This window comes from Chenopodium album, chromosome 21 (genome assembly GCF_948465745.1).
Source record: "Chenopodium album chromosome 21, dcCheAlbu1.1, whole genome shotgun sequence".
In the NCBI taxonomy this organism is placed as follows: Eukaryota; Viridiplantae; Streptophyta; class Magnoliopsida; order Caryophyllales; family Amaranthaceae; genus Chenopodium; species Chenopodium album.
Window position 1 is genome coordinate 34,473,544 of NC_137854.1, and position 15,822 is coordinate 34,489,365.

At 36.7% G+C, this 15,822-nt stretch overlaps 3 protein-coding genes across 5 annotated transcripts; 1 reads left to right on the top strand and 2 right to left on the bottom strand.

The window, feature by feature from the left end:
- Nucleotides 1-155: 155 nt before the first annotated feature.
- LOC145602324 (protein PLASTID REDOX INSENSITIVE 2, chloroplastic-like) lies at nucleotides 156-2,093 on the top strand. The gene is made up of 3 exons (XM_081658512.1): nucleotides 156-458; nucleotides 550-645; nucleotides 1,713-2,093. The coding sequence occupies exons 1-3, from the start codon at nucleotides 213-215 to the stop codon at nucleotides 1,905-1,907; spliced, it is 537 nt and encodes a 178-aa protein (XP_081514638.1). The 5' UTR covers nucleotides 156-212; the 3' UTR covers nucleotides 1,908-2,093.
- A 361-nt stretch (nucleotides 2,094-2,454) lies between these two features.
- On the bottom strand, nucleotides 2,455-4,950 carry LOC145603042 (uncharacterized). Its single transcript, XM_081659171.1, has 3 exons — nucleotides 4,489-4,950; nucleotides 3,646-3,813; nucleotides 2,455-2,903 (listed from the first exon to the last, which is right to left on the bottom strand). The coding sequence occupies exons 1-3, from the start codon at nucleotides 4,787-4,789 to the stop codon at nucleotides 2,680-2,682; spliced, it is 693 nt and encodes a 230-aa protein (XP_081515297.1). The 5' UTR covers nucleotides 4,790-4,950; the 3' UTR covers nucleotides 2,455-2,679.
- An 816-nt stretch (nucleotides 4,951-5,766) lies between these two features.
- Nucleotides 5,767-14,344, bottom strand: LOC145603040 (uncharacterized). 3 transcript variants are annotated; one of them, XR_014104666.1, is made up of 10 exons: nucleotides 13,421-14,344; nucleotides 11,925-12,083; nucleotides 11,713-11,796; nucleotides 8,546-8,614; nucleotides 8,186-8,278; nucleotides 7,958-8,101; nucleotides 7,217-7,350; nucleotides 6,465-6,516; nucleotides 6,370-6,386; nucleotides 5,767-6,242 (listed from the first exon to the last, which is right to left on the bottom strand). XR_014104666.1 is itself a non-coding variant. In XM_081659170.1 (10 exons), exons 1-10 carry the CDS (start codon nucleotides 13,793-13,795, stop codon nucleotides 6,210-6,212), a joined length of 1,134 nt encoding a protein of 377 aa, XP_081515296.1. In that variant the 5' UTR covers nucleotides 13,796-14,344; the 3' UTR covers nucleotides 5,770-6,209. The 3 variants fall into 3 exon arrangements, 1 of the variants encoding a protein (XP_081515296.1); XM_081659170.1 differs by having other exon boundaries at nucleotides 5,770-6,242; nucleotides 7,217-7,324; XR_014104665.1 differs by having other exon boundaries at nucleotides 5,769-6,386.
- Nucleotides 14,345-15,822: the final 1,478 nt, after the last annotated feature.

Below are 15,822 nucleotides of genomic sequence, written 5' to 3' on the forward strand. Positions count from 1 at the left end.
TCTTATCCTATGTTCCTTTACAATACGGAGTACAAAATTTATTTTGGAACAGGGAGAGTAGTAATACACTTACGTACCGCGATTCCCGAAAGGACTCGTTGGCTAGGGACCTTAGGGCTTAGGGAGGAGATGCAAGAAGTTCATCTATTCATAATATTGTAAATTTGTATTCTATGAAGGAGAGTTAAAAGATAAGGCGCAAAACCAAGAAAATGGCTTGGAGCCTTGCTCCTACTCTTTCAACATTTGCAATAGAAAAATCCTCATTCTTCATTATTTCTGCTACTTGTAATTCTTCAAATTTACCCAAAACTCTTAATTTCTCTAAAAATTATACACCCAACTCAAAGCAACCATGGATTTTTCCCTTACACAAAAAACTTCATTCTACTACACAACTAATTTGCAAGGCAGCTGAGTACAAATTCCCAGACCCAATTCCTGAATTTGCTGATACTGTATGTTAATTGTTGTTATCATGTTCATTTTCTGTGGCATTTTTATGTTAATTGTTGTCTTATTTTCTTTAATTTAATTGGGGGTATACAGGAGATAGAGAAATTCAAGGCCCATTTACTGAGGAAGTTGTCAAACAAAGATATTTTTGGAGATAAAGTAGATGAAGTTGTAGAAATCTGCACTGAGGTAATTAACTCAATTAACAAGCTGTTAATTTTGATTTTAAAATGTTGAATTTTGTGCTATTGATTATGAATGTTCATTAATTGAAATTTTTTCTGGGTAATTTAAGGTGACTATCTGAAAATTTTTGGGTAGTTTAATTTTTATGGATAATCTATGGCATTGTTGTAGATTACATACAGCTTGGAAACTTATGAGCATGCTCTAGTTATATACACTGCCTCTCAAGTAGGATGAAAGAATAATTTGGTTAATTGTTGTTGTGAAGGCTTGCTGTGTGTATAAATTATCTTAATCAAAAGTTCGAGGCGGATTAAATCTTAATAGTATTCTAAATTTCTAATCAATAAGATTTTTCATCATATCATTGTATTCCAATTCGTAAGCTACACATAAAGTGTTTATAGGTAGGATCTCTAGTTGATGAAAGATAGGCATTAGTCTTTGTGTAAATGTTATAATTTGTTCTTTTACATGTGCTTGTATACTCTACTGTTTTACTTTATGGAAGACATTGATTCAGGTGCTAGTTCAACAATAATCCGATTCAGTTGCCACAGATTTACATGGTACAACTTGCATGATGTAATATTTATTTAGTTAAAAGAAAGAAAGTATAGTAGAGGAATTTCAAACCAAGTAGTATATAGTACTTCTGTAATGTTCACCAGATGTGCACCATATGGAGACAGAAAGTATGAGATAACAAAATAATATCTAGGCGCAAGGTCTGACTGCTCAGTGAATCTGGCCGATGAAATACCTTGTAGAGTAAAAAATTCCCATGAGTTTGGATGATTTTGTCCACCTCTGGGATGGGGTTAAAATGACTCAAGGTTATCCTGCTATACGCAATGAACAACTAATAAACATCAATCTGAAATTCCAACACTGGATTTGCTTAGAAGCTCTTTCTGTTAATCCCTGTTTCACATGTATCCTGAAGGATTATATGTTTCTGACATTGTGTACTTTTGATACTCGTTTGACAGTTTCCTGTGACGTGTTTTTAGTTTCATTTAAGCTATAATGTACTTATGCAAGTAACTGCTTTCTTATAATGTCGACAGATCTTGGATAACTTCTTGCACACAGAATATGGGGGACCGGGTACTTTGCTAGTGATTCCTTTCATTGATATGGCTGATACTCTGAATGAACGCGGACTGCCGGGAGGACCTCAAGCTGCACGGATAGCTGTTAAGTGGGCTCAAAAATATATAGACAAAGACTGGGAGGAATGGACAAGCGGGAATAGCAAGTAGTGCGAGTAGTGACTAAAGTGACCTCTGGGGCCTGAGTAAAAGTATTTTGAGATAGTTATAGGCAGGAAATTTTGATATAGCTTTGTTATCAGAATATTTGAAATATGATGCTACTCTTATGGAATGTAGAGCTAGCGGGTGTACTTACTGTTCCTGTTTAGGCATCAGGCTTGAGAAAAATTGGAAAATCATATACTTCGTAATTACTTTTAATGACATTTAGCATTAGCTAGAATCATTAGCTATGATGTTCTCTTCTATAATTATTTTTTACATAGTATAAAGAATTGTGTCCAATCCCCCCACAAAATCGCATGCTTTAAGTTTTAAAAAAGTGATCATGTTACTCTGTTCAATTTGAGAATGAGCCAACTAAATGCAGGATTGCGCGTTGGATGTTCTCCTGCAACATTTAACAGTTGATACAGCATTGTTAAATGAAAATTTAAAAACCTTGGGGAACTTGGGAGTGGTGTTGATAGTCAAGCTAGATCAAATAAATAAGCCGGAGATAGTATTTAGCCTCAATCAGGTAGAAAGTCACAAATTAACTCAAACAGAATTTTATTTCACACTAGGTTACTGTCAGATATTTTACCTCATATTTACAACCAAAATACTCTGCCGTGGTGTTGGCCGGCCTACCTTTCATTCCACTATTTAGTATTTACAACTTATACAAGTCAATCAACCCAAAAAAGAGGTGAAAAAAGAAAACTGTTTAGAGATGCAGTGATAACTGATAAGGTGCAACTACATTATGCAAACCCAACTAGATATCTGACTGAGGTCGTTCCATAAGTTCTTCCCTGTCAATAAAACGCTCAAGCAACTCTGGTTCCTTCAAAACAAGACATTCTTTCTCCTTTCCACACCAGTCATAGCGTCGTTTAGCAATGTAATCATAGACAGCATCCCTTACTGGAGTGGGAATTACCAAGAGAGAGCTCAGCGCTGAATAGGGAAATGGCAAGTATGACATAACTTTCAATGCAGCTGCAACAAATTCAAGCCCCAATGTTAGGAAACTATTTGAATTGCAAACAGTAGCAGATAAATTTAAACACCAACACCGGAAAGCAATTAAGAAACTAACTTAACCGAAGACCACCACCAATTTTATCTCCAAAGTCCAAGGTGACACATTAAAAACTTTGTAACTTGTCACCTTACAAATCACAAGAACTTGAGGCTGATAGCATCACAATACCAGGTTCTATCTTCAAGCATGCTTTTGTGTTTTCAAACCCCCAATTCTGAAGACTACTTTTATACTAGTTGCACAGACCAATTGAGACTTAAGACTTTGTTTCGAATAAATCTAGTTGCCACAGACCAAATGAGTCGTGATCCTAATTGATTTACCTGATATATATCAAACAAGCAATGACCAAAACGAATAACCTAATTCTGTCTGAAAAACTGACAACTGCCAAAGGCTGCAATAAATACAAGCCATATGCGTTCATCCTTTTACAATTACATAAATCTGATTCAACCCAATGCAGAAATTTGATAAACAAGTAGGAAAACGATTCCAGTAATAAGCCACATCTGGAGAAAAACGTGTGAGTGGGAAACAAATGGTATATGTACAACACTAGGAAGAGTTCTACATATCGAAATGGAGATTAAAGTGACGAATACTTGCCTAGTTAAACAAGAAAACCAGTACAGTAATAAATCAATAATTCATATCTTACAAGTTAAAGTACTACAAGAAGAAGAGGGTCCTAACCAGTGGAAGCTTGATGGTATTGTCCTAGACCTTCAACAAATATAAAGCGGCGAAGCACATCCTTTCTTTCCACACCACAAAGTTCCATATATGGTTCAGCAGTCTTAGACTGAAGGCAACAGAACTTAATCTTCTCATACTTATCAGCCCTGATAATCAGTTTCACACCTGCAAACAAATGAACAAGAAAATTAGTGGTACTGCTAAAACACACTAGTTTTACATTGATTTTAAGTTGGGTAATAGAACAACAGTCAATAATTAAGAAATGACACTGAATTCGGGTCACCAAGTATCTTACTTGGTTCTAAAATGTACACATTCACGCTTAGTCTGTGGGATGTAACATCACATTATGCAATTCTATTAAGTACAGTCTTATTATCTAAAAAATTCATTTTAATTCGAGAGTCAAACCAGCTAATACAACCCGCAAATAGCTATTATTCAGCTAATTGCCAGGTTGCCTTAGTCTTATGCCGGAAAATATGTAGCAGCTCCTTAATTATAAAAGGTAATACCGGAACCTAATATGAAGAATTAATTAGGGGCAACACAGGAAAATATGAAATTAGACAAAATGACCAGAAAATTTCACCTCTTCAAACACCAATTAAAGAAAATTCTAGGAAAAAAATAGGACCAATATCCAAAAATAATCATCAAAACAAATCAAACAGAAAGTAATCGAGCAAGCAATTATCTCAATTTCAATTTAGAACTAATTCAAATCATTCAAAAGTTATAAAATCAAACTACAATTTCATTTCCATCATTTTTTAACATAAAATACCAAAATTGGAAAAAACATCAACATTCCAGGTGAAGCTCGAGAGATAATACCGGTATGACATAGACGACAAACGCCGTCAAAGACGACGACACGAGGCTGAAGAAGAGTGGGCATAACAGCAGGTTTAACGACGCTAACTGTAGGAATATGGAGGTCATCGTCGTCGTCGTCGTCGGCGGCAAGATCAGCCACTGCTCCGGCGGAGTAGGACGACTGCGGCGGCGGAGGCGGTGGTGAAAGCTTCGAACTGAAGAAGATTGCCGGCGCCGACGCCGGCGAAGGTATCGGCGGTGGATTGGATTTGAGGATGAGGGATCGAAGTAGAAGGTTACGCATTTGAACAAAGGTCATGTGATCATACCCTTGAATTTGGAAAAACTCTGGAGAAATGGAGGGAGAACACAGAAATTAGGGGAAATTTATTGGAAACGTTCAATTTTCACTGTTTTTGTTTACCAGAATTTATATGGCTTCCTTTGCTTGGTCTCCAAGTACAACAACAAGGTTCTCTACTTCTATTACTCACCCAGTCATATTAGTCGACATTACGTCAATTTGGATTATTGGGTCGGGTTTAGTTAGTTCGGATTAGGTCAAGTAATGTCAAATTTGAATATGTATATGTGTCCACATTCCACAAGAGTTGAGATTTGAACAAGTTTTTTAACATTGAAAACTTTAAGGTAATCAAGAAAAAAAAAAATGGTCATTGTAAGCTATCCTATGTGGCAAAGTTTTTTGTTGGCGACCCCTTCCCCCGCTCGCACCGCACCCCCTTTTTCCCTTTCCCTACCTCAAACAGCCCCCTTCCCTTTCCCCAACCCAGAAAGACCATGGGAGGTCGTTTTGTGGTGGGGAAGGGAGAGGGTGCGGGGGGTTTAGGTTTAAAGGGAGGGGTTGGGTGTGGCCGGTAATAAGGAGAGGGCGGATTAGGGGAAAGGGAGGGGGTAGATTGTCGTCAACGGGAGAGGGCGGTGGGTCGACCTGCGAAGAAGGGGATGGGTCGCTTTGCGGGGGTGGGTTACTTGTTGTTGGTCGCCTACAGCGGCATTTCTCCTATAGGTTAGTTTTTAATTAATGACAAAATGGTTATCTTGGTTACACATCTTACAATCACAATTCCCATTTATGGTCATCATTGTTTCTACCATGACAACCCATCTATTCATCTAACCATCACCATTTGATACTAATTGTGAGAAGTCAATTTGTCCATGTTTGCTTACATATTGTAGAAAGGCCGAGTGCAATTGAGATGATACCTAATTGCCTCTAGAATCATAGCGGCATGGCTAATTGCCCATGAAACTATTACTAAAAGTAAAAAAGGCAATAATTATTTAGACAATTTGTCAATCAGCCTAACAATATTTGACCTTTCGTAAGCTCAAAAAGATCAAAAAATACTCCTTCCGTCCAAAAATAAGTCACATTATATGCCATGGTCAAATCAAAACCCCTATATAGATATTTCATTCTTAGGATCATGGTAAAATCAACCAAACCAACCCACCTATGACCTATCAGTAATTCAGTACATATGACGACTTTATCCGAACCTCCTACAAAAACAGACAGAGTATATAGTATACTGACTACTCTTAGATCTTGTTGATGCTGAAATACCTGAATACCTTTCCAGTATCAGGCTTTGTTTCTCTATACTAATACCTCACTTCTGTTGCTTTCATGAAGTCAATTCTCGCTGACATGTAAAACTACAAGTTTAATTTCACAGGGCCACGATGTTGATGATTTTTCTTGCGTATGTTCAGCCCAAAAGCATGTGCAATTTCTTATCCACCTGTATGCAATATTATTTGAAAGTTGATAAATAAAAGATGGAAAGCCAAAAAGGTATGCAGCAGCCAACTGATTCTGCTATTGAGGTTCCAGAACCCGACTTTACAAGATTTAAGCTAAGAGAACACCTCCTGAACTTGACCATCTGTTATAGCAGAGAAACTGGTCAGGCAGAGAGTAGGAAGGTTTTATATGGAGTAAATTAATAAAGAGTGCAACTCACCAGCAAGACTAACAGCAAAATTTGCTTGTGCATCTGCATCAGAGTTAAATTCCTGCAAGTAATCCTTGGTCATGACAAAGACATACGATGAATTTCATTGTGCAATATGGTAAAGTATTTAAACAGATGATTTATGTCCTCGTCTCATCCACATATAACTACGAGCCATTGAAGATCCCACAACTATATACCCTAAGGGATAGGGTTGATCAGTCAAGATGTGCAATGTTAATCCTTAACCAGTTGAGGAATACGTGCTGCGAAACATTATAATGTCAAAATTAAGTAAACACATCTACAAAAAATAATAGAACTACCCTTATCAGTTATCACAATCAATAAACTTTCTACTCAGCTAAGATGAGCCATAGGACCACATCCAAGCAACCCAAATACAAGAAGGTAATTCCTATTCAAAAAAAAAGGTGATGAATTGTGACTTCTAAGATAATTTTTTAAGGGATGATCCCGAAAGAAGTTAAGACACATTCAAGATAAACACCTCCCTCCCCAAGCGCAAAAATAAGGAAAAAGGGAAGGAATAGAGAGGAAGATAGCACACAAGTGGGCTTCAAGACCACATACTACCACTTATCGAGCTAATGGCTGCTTTAGTAGCAAATACTCAAAGGAAGATGAGAGTATCAACCAAATAAATGAATGCAAAAGGACAAAAGGTACAAGGAAGAGCAAAAGTAATAGATGTAAGTAGAGTCATATTTTTTAAGGCCAGTCCAGGGCGGCACACTCACCCTTAAAACATGACTGATCTTAAAAGAAGAGAACTTGTCGATCAGAAGCTTTGCCTCTGCATGCAAGGTAGACATATTTTCATTCTTGACTTTCCATAAACCTTGAAGCTGCATTTCAGAGGCAACGTCAAATCCTAAACAAATTAAGTACACACAAAAAAAAATCAAGAATATGCATCAACAAGTCTCAGCAAATAAAGTTTCTATATGTAAGAAAAAGGCATATTTGCCAGAAAACACCTAATAAATAAATAAATAAAATTTATGGGTTGAAAAAATAAAAAATAAAACTTGTAAAACCAGACCGTTGATTGAAATGTTTTTTAGCAAGCCATCACCTTTAGCTGAAATTAGGCAGTTGACCCTGTTTTTTAGGCAATGACTTGTGCACCTCACATGACCACTTAAACTAGCGTTTCTCTACCCCCCCCCCCCCCACCCCCTCTTTTTCCTTCCATTTCTCCATTTTTTCTCCTTTCTTCTTCCTCCCAGTCGTATAACCCCTCAGGCCTTGACATTCATTTACTTCCATCTCCCTCATCAAGTCCTCTGCTCTATCATGGCGTGAATGAATTAAACGCTTCAAGTGCTGGGTAATTTCTATCCTCCTAATAGTCCCAAAAGAGTAATTCTCCAATTTCCCTCTCCTCTTATTCGTTATTGAATATTTACTTTTGTACTTGCTCTCCCAATGGTAACATGAAAAAATTTGTTCCCCGGAAAAAAGAGAGAAGGTAAAACCTGCATGCAGACAAGTTTGCTGTCACCTTGCGCTTGAATACTTGTATAACCCATCTCAAGAGCTTTCTTTAATCCTAAAATAACAGCTCGATATTCAGCCGCATTACAGGTGGCAGTTCCCAAGCCTTGGCGTATTCTACAAATCTAGATGGATTCTCAAATCAGTTAGAAAAAGTAAAATCTGATAGCTAGAATCTCAAATATATTATTAATGATACAAATTTATACCAAGCTTCCACTTTTAGTACGAAGCACAGCTCCAGCACCAGCTTGTCCAGGATTTCCTTTAGAAGCACCATCAAAATGAAGAATACAGGTTTTCTGTAAATCACAAACAAGTAAGGGATAAGGTTTTACTGGAATCACTGCAACATCTAATCAATAAAGCACCATCAAATATTCCCTCACTGGATGATAAAGACAGTCTTGAGTTTTAAGAAGCAAAAGTGGACACATACGTCACCAAAGAGTCATAAATGTAATTATTGTTTAATACAAAGAAAAAAGAAAAAAAAAAAAAAAAAAAGCAAACATAAGAACAAACAAATAAACAAATGTCAGAGTTCAGAGCAACTCAAACATACTCACAGTATCAGAAGGCACACTATCCAACTTTTGAAGCTTGCTCAATGGATCGGTAGAGGTTCCAACATCCCCCTGCAATATGATAAACACTTGTGACTATTCGTACTGGTAATATCAAGAAATTAGAATTCTTTTCAAATTCAGCAACACATCAAAGCAGCCATTTGTGCTTCAACACGTCAAAATTTTCCCAGGAAGAAGGGGGTGTTAAAAAAGAAAATTATTGATATATTCGTGCTCACAGCCAGTAATTGATAACGGAAAAACAATGTAGAGTACAGATCAACCCCATTTTGATACATCCTTCTGAAATAATGCTTAACAACCCCTGCGGCAGAAAATCACAAGAAAGCTGGATTTTATAGTGTCTCCAAAGCAATCAGTAGGTAGAATTGTAGAAAAACCCTTCTATTAAGACCATTTCTATCCAAATATTATTCATAGGTAAGCCAGGTAACCAAAACGCCTTAACAGCTTTTTTTGTCCAAATCCCTCCCAGAAATGCCAAAACACTATAATTCGTTTAAAATCTTCTCCATAAACATTCTGAAGCCATGCTGTGAAGCATTAAGTGCAAGCAAATCTTGTTGTTACCTTCACAAATCATACAAAGGTACAAAGAAAAGGGCAACCCTATTCTCCACCTCCAAATCCTATGTTAGATTCAACTGGAATCACAGTTACACAAAAAATGCCACGTTCAGGGGAACTTCAGACTTCCATGTTAGATGGAGTTTGGATGCATATAGAAGCCATTGAAATTTATGAAAGGTCTTGCCATTAGTCATTGTAGTTGTCATATAAAGATTATAAACTCGTCTTAGACACTCAACACTCCGAAAAGGGTATGAAATGCTTGTCTGGCACTATAATCTCACCCACAAACACACTTAACAAATCTTTAACTATAAATGAGGAAACATTTTATAAGTGAGGGAATTTGAAGAGAATTATGCAATATATGCTGACAAATGAGCTTGAGAGCATGAGTTTAACAAGGACGAGCAGCAAATCAATCTGAAAAGAGTGTAGATTTACGTTGAACATGAAAAACATAGGCAAAGGAAATTTCAAAACCAGGTAAAAGTTTCTATGAATGTTGTGGTCCCCCACAATTATATGAAAAAAAAAAAAAAAACCAGTCGTAACATTCATGACACTTGTACATCCTTTCCTGCAACATGAATAGCTGATATGAACATCATAAACAAACAGACGGTGCAACAAACAGGGAAACACTGATCTCTCACTTGCAAGTACTCTCCTAGAGCCTGATTCACTTGAAACAAACCTTGGGTTTAGCCAGTAGAGCAAATTGAGTCAATAACTGTATGATGAATTCCAAGGTCCAAGTATAAAGTATTTGTCACAAACACCAATTTTAGCATCCCAAAACATTTATCAGAAGAAAATACTTCATAATAATGACAGTTAACCAGTGTCCTAATTGTGGCTCCAGCATAGAGAGGAAAAAGGACAGAATACTTAGCTTTATCCTTGCAATTACAATAAGTGTACTTGCATAAGACCCTCAAATGGAAATGCTTAAACTGGCTTCAACATCACAAGAAATAAATAACAGAAAATATCTATATGGTTGTTTTAATCTAGTCTATGACAACCTAAAACCAAAATACAGCCAATAGTGACTTATTAAGATCTAATGACTAGAGATAAGAAAGCACTGGGTTCAAGGGAATTCAACGACACTATGATCATTCTACAATCAAGGGTTTCTGTTCCAAGCCAGAAAGTTGTTAACAAATGTGAACTTATGACAAGGGGCATTATTTAAAGCATCTACCCATGGAATGCTTATTTGCATTTAAACCAACTACCTCACCATATTAGCACCAAGAAGACTACTCTTATGCAGAATAAAGCCAGACTTAAGCACCTAGCAAAGAAGCATAAGGTACTCAATTGCTCATAAAATCACCTCTTGATATAGCATAGAACAATCAAGGGAATATTCTTCAAAACCCTAGATCAAAATGCTGCAGTTGTCTATTGTTTCTCCTATTCCAGCTACTCCATATCTAGTGTTTCAAGGCAATCTAATTCACCAGACTGAGAGTTACAGATCATATACTGCATCGTATACATACCCAATGATCTGGAAATCCTATTCCAGATTGAAAATACATAGTTTAAGGGAGTGCAGAGCAAACTACGCAATCCTGCAACTGCATAAGACCCCCCCCCCCCCCCTATCCTGGTTGAATGATCAACTATATACTCTAAATTATTGTAAGTGAAAATCATGAATTGAAAACCTACCGGTATACTCATAGTTCTATTCAAACCGAGATGGTCCGTGCTATGTAAATGGCTAGTTAAGACTAAAGAATCAGTCATGCAGATACGGGAAGATCCTACGCATGGAGGCAAGAGTCACAAGACTACTGATCATTCACTTAAGCTTCACTTTACTTTTGAAAAAAGGTTCAAATAAGATCAAGAATGACTGGGATAGAGGGATAGGGATAAGAAGAATAAGAGGTAGGGATAACTAGCTAGATAAGGATAAGCAATTAATATGAGGGATAAGGATAAAATATTTGTTATCCCTTGTATGGAATGAATAGGGAATAAGATTGGGATATTGAATGGATAAAATATTTGTTATCCCTTGTTTGGAATGAACATGGGAATAAGATTGGGATATTGAATAAACTTACTACAACACCCTCATTATTTTCTTCCTTTCCCTTTGTTCTTTCACTTCAGTATGGGTTAAAGGGTCTTTTTATGCCCTATCTTTATCCTCCCCTAATAACACCCCCCCCCCCTAAGGTACTAAAATAGAGGGATAAAAGCCAATTTTATCCCTATCCCCCTTCCCTTCATAATCCCTAGCCACTTAAACAAACAAAACATTTATCAAATCCCCACCCCTCCATCCCTATTTCTCTCTTTTTATCCCTTCAAACAAACATGTTGTAGTACAAGCAGGAATCGTCCATGGAAATAAGTAAGAAGAAATATTTTTTATCGACAGCCATCTTCCACAAATAATCATGATAAGTCTATATGACATGACTTATGACAATTTGTATCACTCCACAAAGAAAATGTTAAAGATATGCCAGTAATGTGAGACAACGTTTTAAAACAGCCATTTACCAATGCAGTTTAATTTAATAACAGCTAGAAAGCCTAGAACTAACCACATTTCCAGGACCTAGCACGTCATGAGGTCTCTTCTGCGGCAAATCAGTTTTGGATGTCTCAGCTTTGGAAGATGTTGGTTCCTAAATAGCATTGGAAATAACATTGTAGATAAGAAGCTAAAAAGATTTGCATGAAAAAAAAAAAAAAAAAAAAAAAAAAAGTTTACTAAACATCCACTACAACACTTTTGAATGAAAACTGATCTAACCTGAAAAGGACAAGGAACAAGTGTGCCAAAGATATCATCTTTCAGATCAGAAGCTTTGATGGTGTAGAGAGCATTGTGAAGCCCACGTGAGGCAAGATATTCCTCTGCATCCTTAGGCAAAGAGTACCCTTTATATACACTTACTGGAGGGTCTGATATCTGCACATTAGAAAGAATGGTAAACTGACATTACTATACTATCATTTGAAATGTCACTAAAGAATTTAGCAAAGCTAAAGCTAAAGGTAAAGTAAGAAATTGGTAAATTTTGTCCATGTCACAACAAAAGAATATTATCTGTGCAACTAACATAAAAACAAAACTTATTAAAGTGAAGACACTCTAAGGGAATACAATAAGACATTGCAACTTCAAAAATACAAAAAAACGTAATTGAGGTATAAGTGAACTAGCGAGGCTTACCACTGGCAAACACCCTTATGGGCCTCATCAAGGCTAAATTACCTACAACTATCACATAGTCATAACTCCTTTGTAAAGCTTAATCCCACATCTCCAGAAGGCAAGTCAGATATACCTTATCAATATGTCAAGGGTTAAAGTGTGGATAGTCTTACTTAAGATATATGAACAATGTATTCTTCATTATGCACATTTCTTAGTACGTTCTATCATTATTAGATTCCATGGTATAGTCCGAATGAAGGTTTACAGATCCCAAAAGCTACCTGCACTAAGCAACTAATAGCCCACTTAAGAAATCCAACACAAGGTAAAACCCCCAATTCCCCAAACCAGCTTTATCAATAAACTGAAGCCTTAGTAAAGTCAACTTCTGATAGAACTGCAGAACAGCAACAATTAATGTTAAGAACAAACAAGTTAACACAATCAGCTTTCTCTAAGATATAACTCATAGTCAAGAATGCAAGCTATATTCTATCAGCTTATCGAATCACACATTTCATACAAGCAGAGTTTAATGCATCAATAAACTCTGATTCAAAATATAACCCATTTCCACAAATATCAATACAACACTGAACAGGATTGAGGATAACATTGCCTTGCAAATTGCGATTACGAACTAAAGGCTGACTCTTAAATCCACTCAAACCACCCCCACCCCCCCCACCCCACCCCACCCCACCCCCCCCCCCCCCCCCCCCCCCTCTTTTCACCCCCTCTTGATATGGGACTTGATGTATGTTTAATTACTTACAGTAACATATAACATTGCATCAATACATGTCATCAATACAACATTATAAGCCATTTCATAATACTTATACAAATATTCAATTACCCATGCCAATAACAACACCAATGCATTCAAAATATATATAAAGATGGCCAAAGAACTTAAATTTGGACCATAATCCGAGGCATTTTCTTAAATAGAGTCCAACAAATTGCATAACAACACACAAATAATCATTCCCCAAATAAAATATATAACACAAACTAGTATAAACCCTTCAAAAAATTACTGATAATATTGAAAATTGAAAACAAGGGCAAGTAAGAAAAATTACCGAAGAGCTAACTTGAGCTTGGCATTCACTCAAACTCTTATAAACACCAACAATATCCCCCTTTCTAACCACAAAAAACGCATCCTTCTCCATCTCCTTACCGTCCTCCACTACCGGTTCCGGTTCCGGTTTCGATTTTCGCTTCGTGGGGGACTTTCTCTTAGAAGAAAAACAGTGAATTGCACCAAACCTTGAGAAAACAGACGATGAAGAACTCAAAGAAATCGAATTAACAAGTGGGTGATTGAAAGTCCTTTTGAAAGACAAATTGGAAGAAGAAAAACTCCCACACAATGTAGAAGAGCTAGTACCCAGAAAAGAACGAGCTGATTTGAGTAGAATTGAAGAAGTAATTTGGGATAACAAGCTATTCATTAGAATGTATTGTACCCACCAAAAAATGGGTGGTTTTTTTTAGAGAAATGAGCATAACCCACAAAGGGAAGAAGGTTGGGGTGGTGGGTTTCCGGCGAGTTGGGTTGCCGGAGGCGGAGGAGAGAGAAAATCAGGGATGGGGTTTGAGTTTGGGTTTATTAAGGGTTTGAGGTTTTTTTTGAGGGTTTGGGTTTGGGTTTGTCGGAGAAAATACTCGATATTAACATTCCGCGTTTATATGGGGTTACAGCGGTCATTTCCGTGTTTGAAGCAGGGGTAAAGATGTCTGTCTATCGTGAATACAGGCGTTACTAATCATGAAATTGTTACGATAATACTCGTTAATTTTGTGTTTGGATTGAACAATTTGCTGATTGAAAATATTTCTGTAAAAAATTACTAGTAACTACAGCGCTAACACCACTCCGCACCAAATAATCTCCGTCAAGCTGGATTGAAGACTAGAACCTCGAATTTTCGTCTAGCCCTCTCAAATTTGCTGGAGATTGAAGAACTAGAACTCTGACAACAATAATGGTTTTTCGCAGTGGGTATGGATGCCCAAATGAAGTCAAAACGGGATCCAAAATGAACGTTAACCTTTGACTAACGTCCAAGTGAAGTGCCACCTCACCTGCAAATAGAGAAAATATTAAAATAATGGAAGGAACCTCTTATAATTGCGATTTTGCCACTATATTGACAAACATAGTTAATAACGCATATTAACCGGGCACTGCTCGGTTTGTCTTGACAAACCACCAGAATTTCAAATTAGGGTCTATTCTGATTGATTGAAATGAGCTGAATTGAATTGAATATTTTATGAGAGAAGAAAATTAAGAATTAAAGTAAAAATAATCTGAAGAGAACACACCCTTAATGTTTAGATTGATTGTCGTTTACTCGTATTTGCTATATATGCCCTTTTGCTATATTTCCACCTTGTCGTCCTATTCGTATCTCAAGCAAGGGAGGACATTGAACATATTCAATGAATCTGTCGATTCGTGGATGGATGTACAAATGAAGGAAAAAACTACTATGGGTAGGCATTGTAAAACTTACAAGGATATGGATTCAAAAAGTCCAATTGCCTTGTCCATGCTTACCAGGAGAATGAGTCTGGGTGAGAAGAGACGCGACAAAAAGTCACAAAAAGAAAAGGGTCACGCCTTCTCCGGACTCAGAAGTGGTCACCCATGTTGTTGGGTTTGGGAAGCCCTACACTATTGACGCTGAGAAGTTAGATGATTCGATGTCCTCACGTCTAACTGAAAACATCAATGAAGGTTCACATTTCACGCCTCCCTTCTCTCTCTTAGTCTCCTTCCTCTCTCCTCTTTCGGTCTTTCACGCTTCCTTCAATTCTTGTCTCCATTATCTCTCTTCTTTCACCCCTCCTTCATGCCTCCCTTCTTTGTCCTTCTTCTCTCCTATAGTCTTTCAAGTACGTCATCCCAAAGTCTCAAATTTAATTTTCTATATTCTGGATTTCATACCCAATTTTGAAGAATAAAATTTTTGGGTTTTTTTTAAAGGAATTATAGTAGCAGCTTAAGAACGAAGAGGAAATTAGGAATATATATGAACTACGGTCGATTGGGAAGAACAAGATGTGTTTTTGCATGATCTCTCACCGAAATTGTAGTATTCTTGTAGATTTTAGTGTTGTAATCCATATAATTTATTAATTATCATAGTTGTATTACTTTTTTTGTTTACTAAATTTTTGTAGATATATTATTTATAAATTTGGCTATTTTTTTATTAATTAACTTTAAAATCTGAAAAAAAAAACCTCCAAATTTCGATGTTGGTTCGAATTCGAATTAGATTTTTTAATTTCGGTTTTTATTGGTTCAGTTTCAAATCTAATTTAGTTCGGTTTTGGTTTAAAAAATTCAAAACCGAATTAATTCAGTTTGGGTCAAAATCCAAACCGAACACCGAAGTTTCACCCCCAGGTATAGCTCTTATATTACTTCGTAGTATGTTTAAGAGAGCTAAACCCTCTCCTTCTTTTA

Excerpts from the sequence above, each read along its gene's own strand:
- LOC145603042 (XM_081659171.1), bottom strand. The coding sequence starts at position 4,789 with ATGACCTTTGTTCAAATGCGTAACCTTCTACTTCGATCCCTCATCCTC. Across the intron at positions 3,814-4,488 it reads TTGTCGTCTATGTCATACCG|GTGTGAAACTGATTATCAGG; the intron begins GTATTATCTCTC and ends ATTTGTTTGCAG. Across the intron at positions 2,904-3,645 it reads ATACCATCAAGCTTCCACTG|CTGCATTGAAAGTTATGTCA; the intron begins GTTAGGACCCTC and ends AATTTGTTGCAG.
- LOC145603040 (XM_081659170.1), bottom strand. The coding sequence starts at position 13,795 with ATGAATAGCTTGTTATCCCAAATTACTTCTTCAATTCTACTCAAATCA. Across the intron at positions 8,279-8,545 it reads ATAGTGTGCCTTCTGATACT|AAAACCTGTATTCTTCATTT; the intron begins GTGAGTATGTTT and ends TGTGATTTACAG. Across the intron at positions 7,325-7,957 it reads GCAAACTTGTCTGCATGCAG|CTTCAAGGTTTATGGAAAGT; the intron begins GTTTTACCTTCT and ends TCTGAAATGCAG.
- LOC145602324 (XM_081658512.1), top strand. The coding sequence starts at position 213 with ATGGCTTGGAGCCTTGCTCCTACTCTTTCAACATTTGCAATAGAAAAA. Across the intron at positions 459-549 it reads TTCCTGAATTTGCTGATACT|GAGATAGAGAAATTCAAGGC; the intron begins GTATGTTAATTG and ends GGGGGTATACAG. Across the intron at positions 646-1,712 it reads TTGTAGAAATCTGCACTGAG|ATCTTGGATAACTTCTTGCA; the intron begins GTAATTAACTCA and ends TAATGTCGACAG.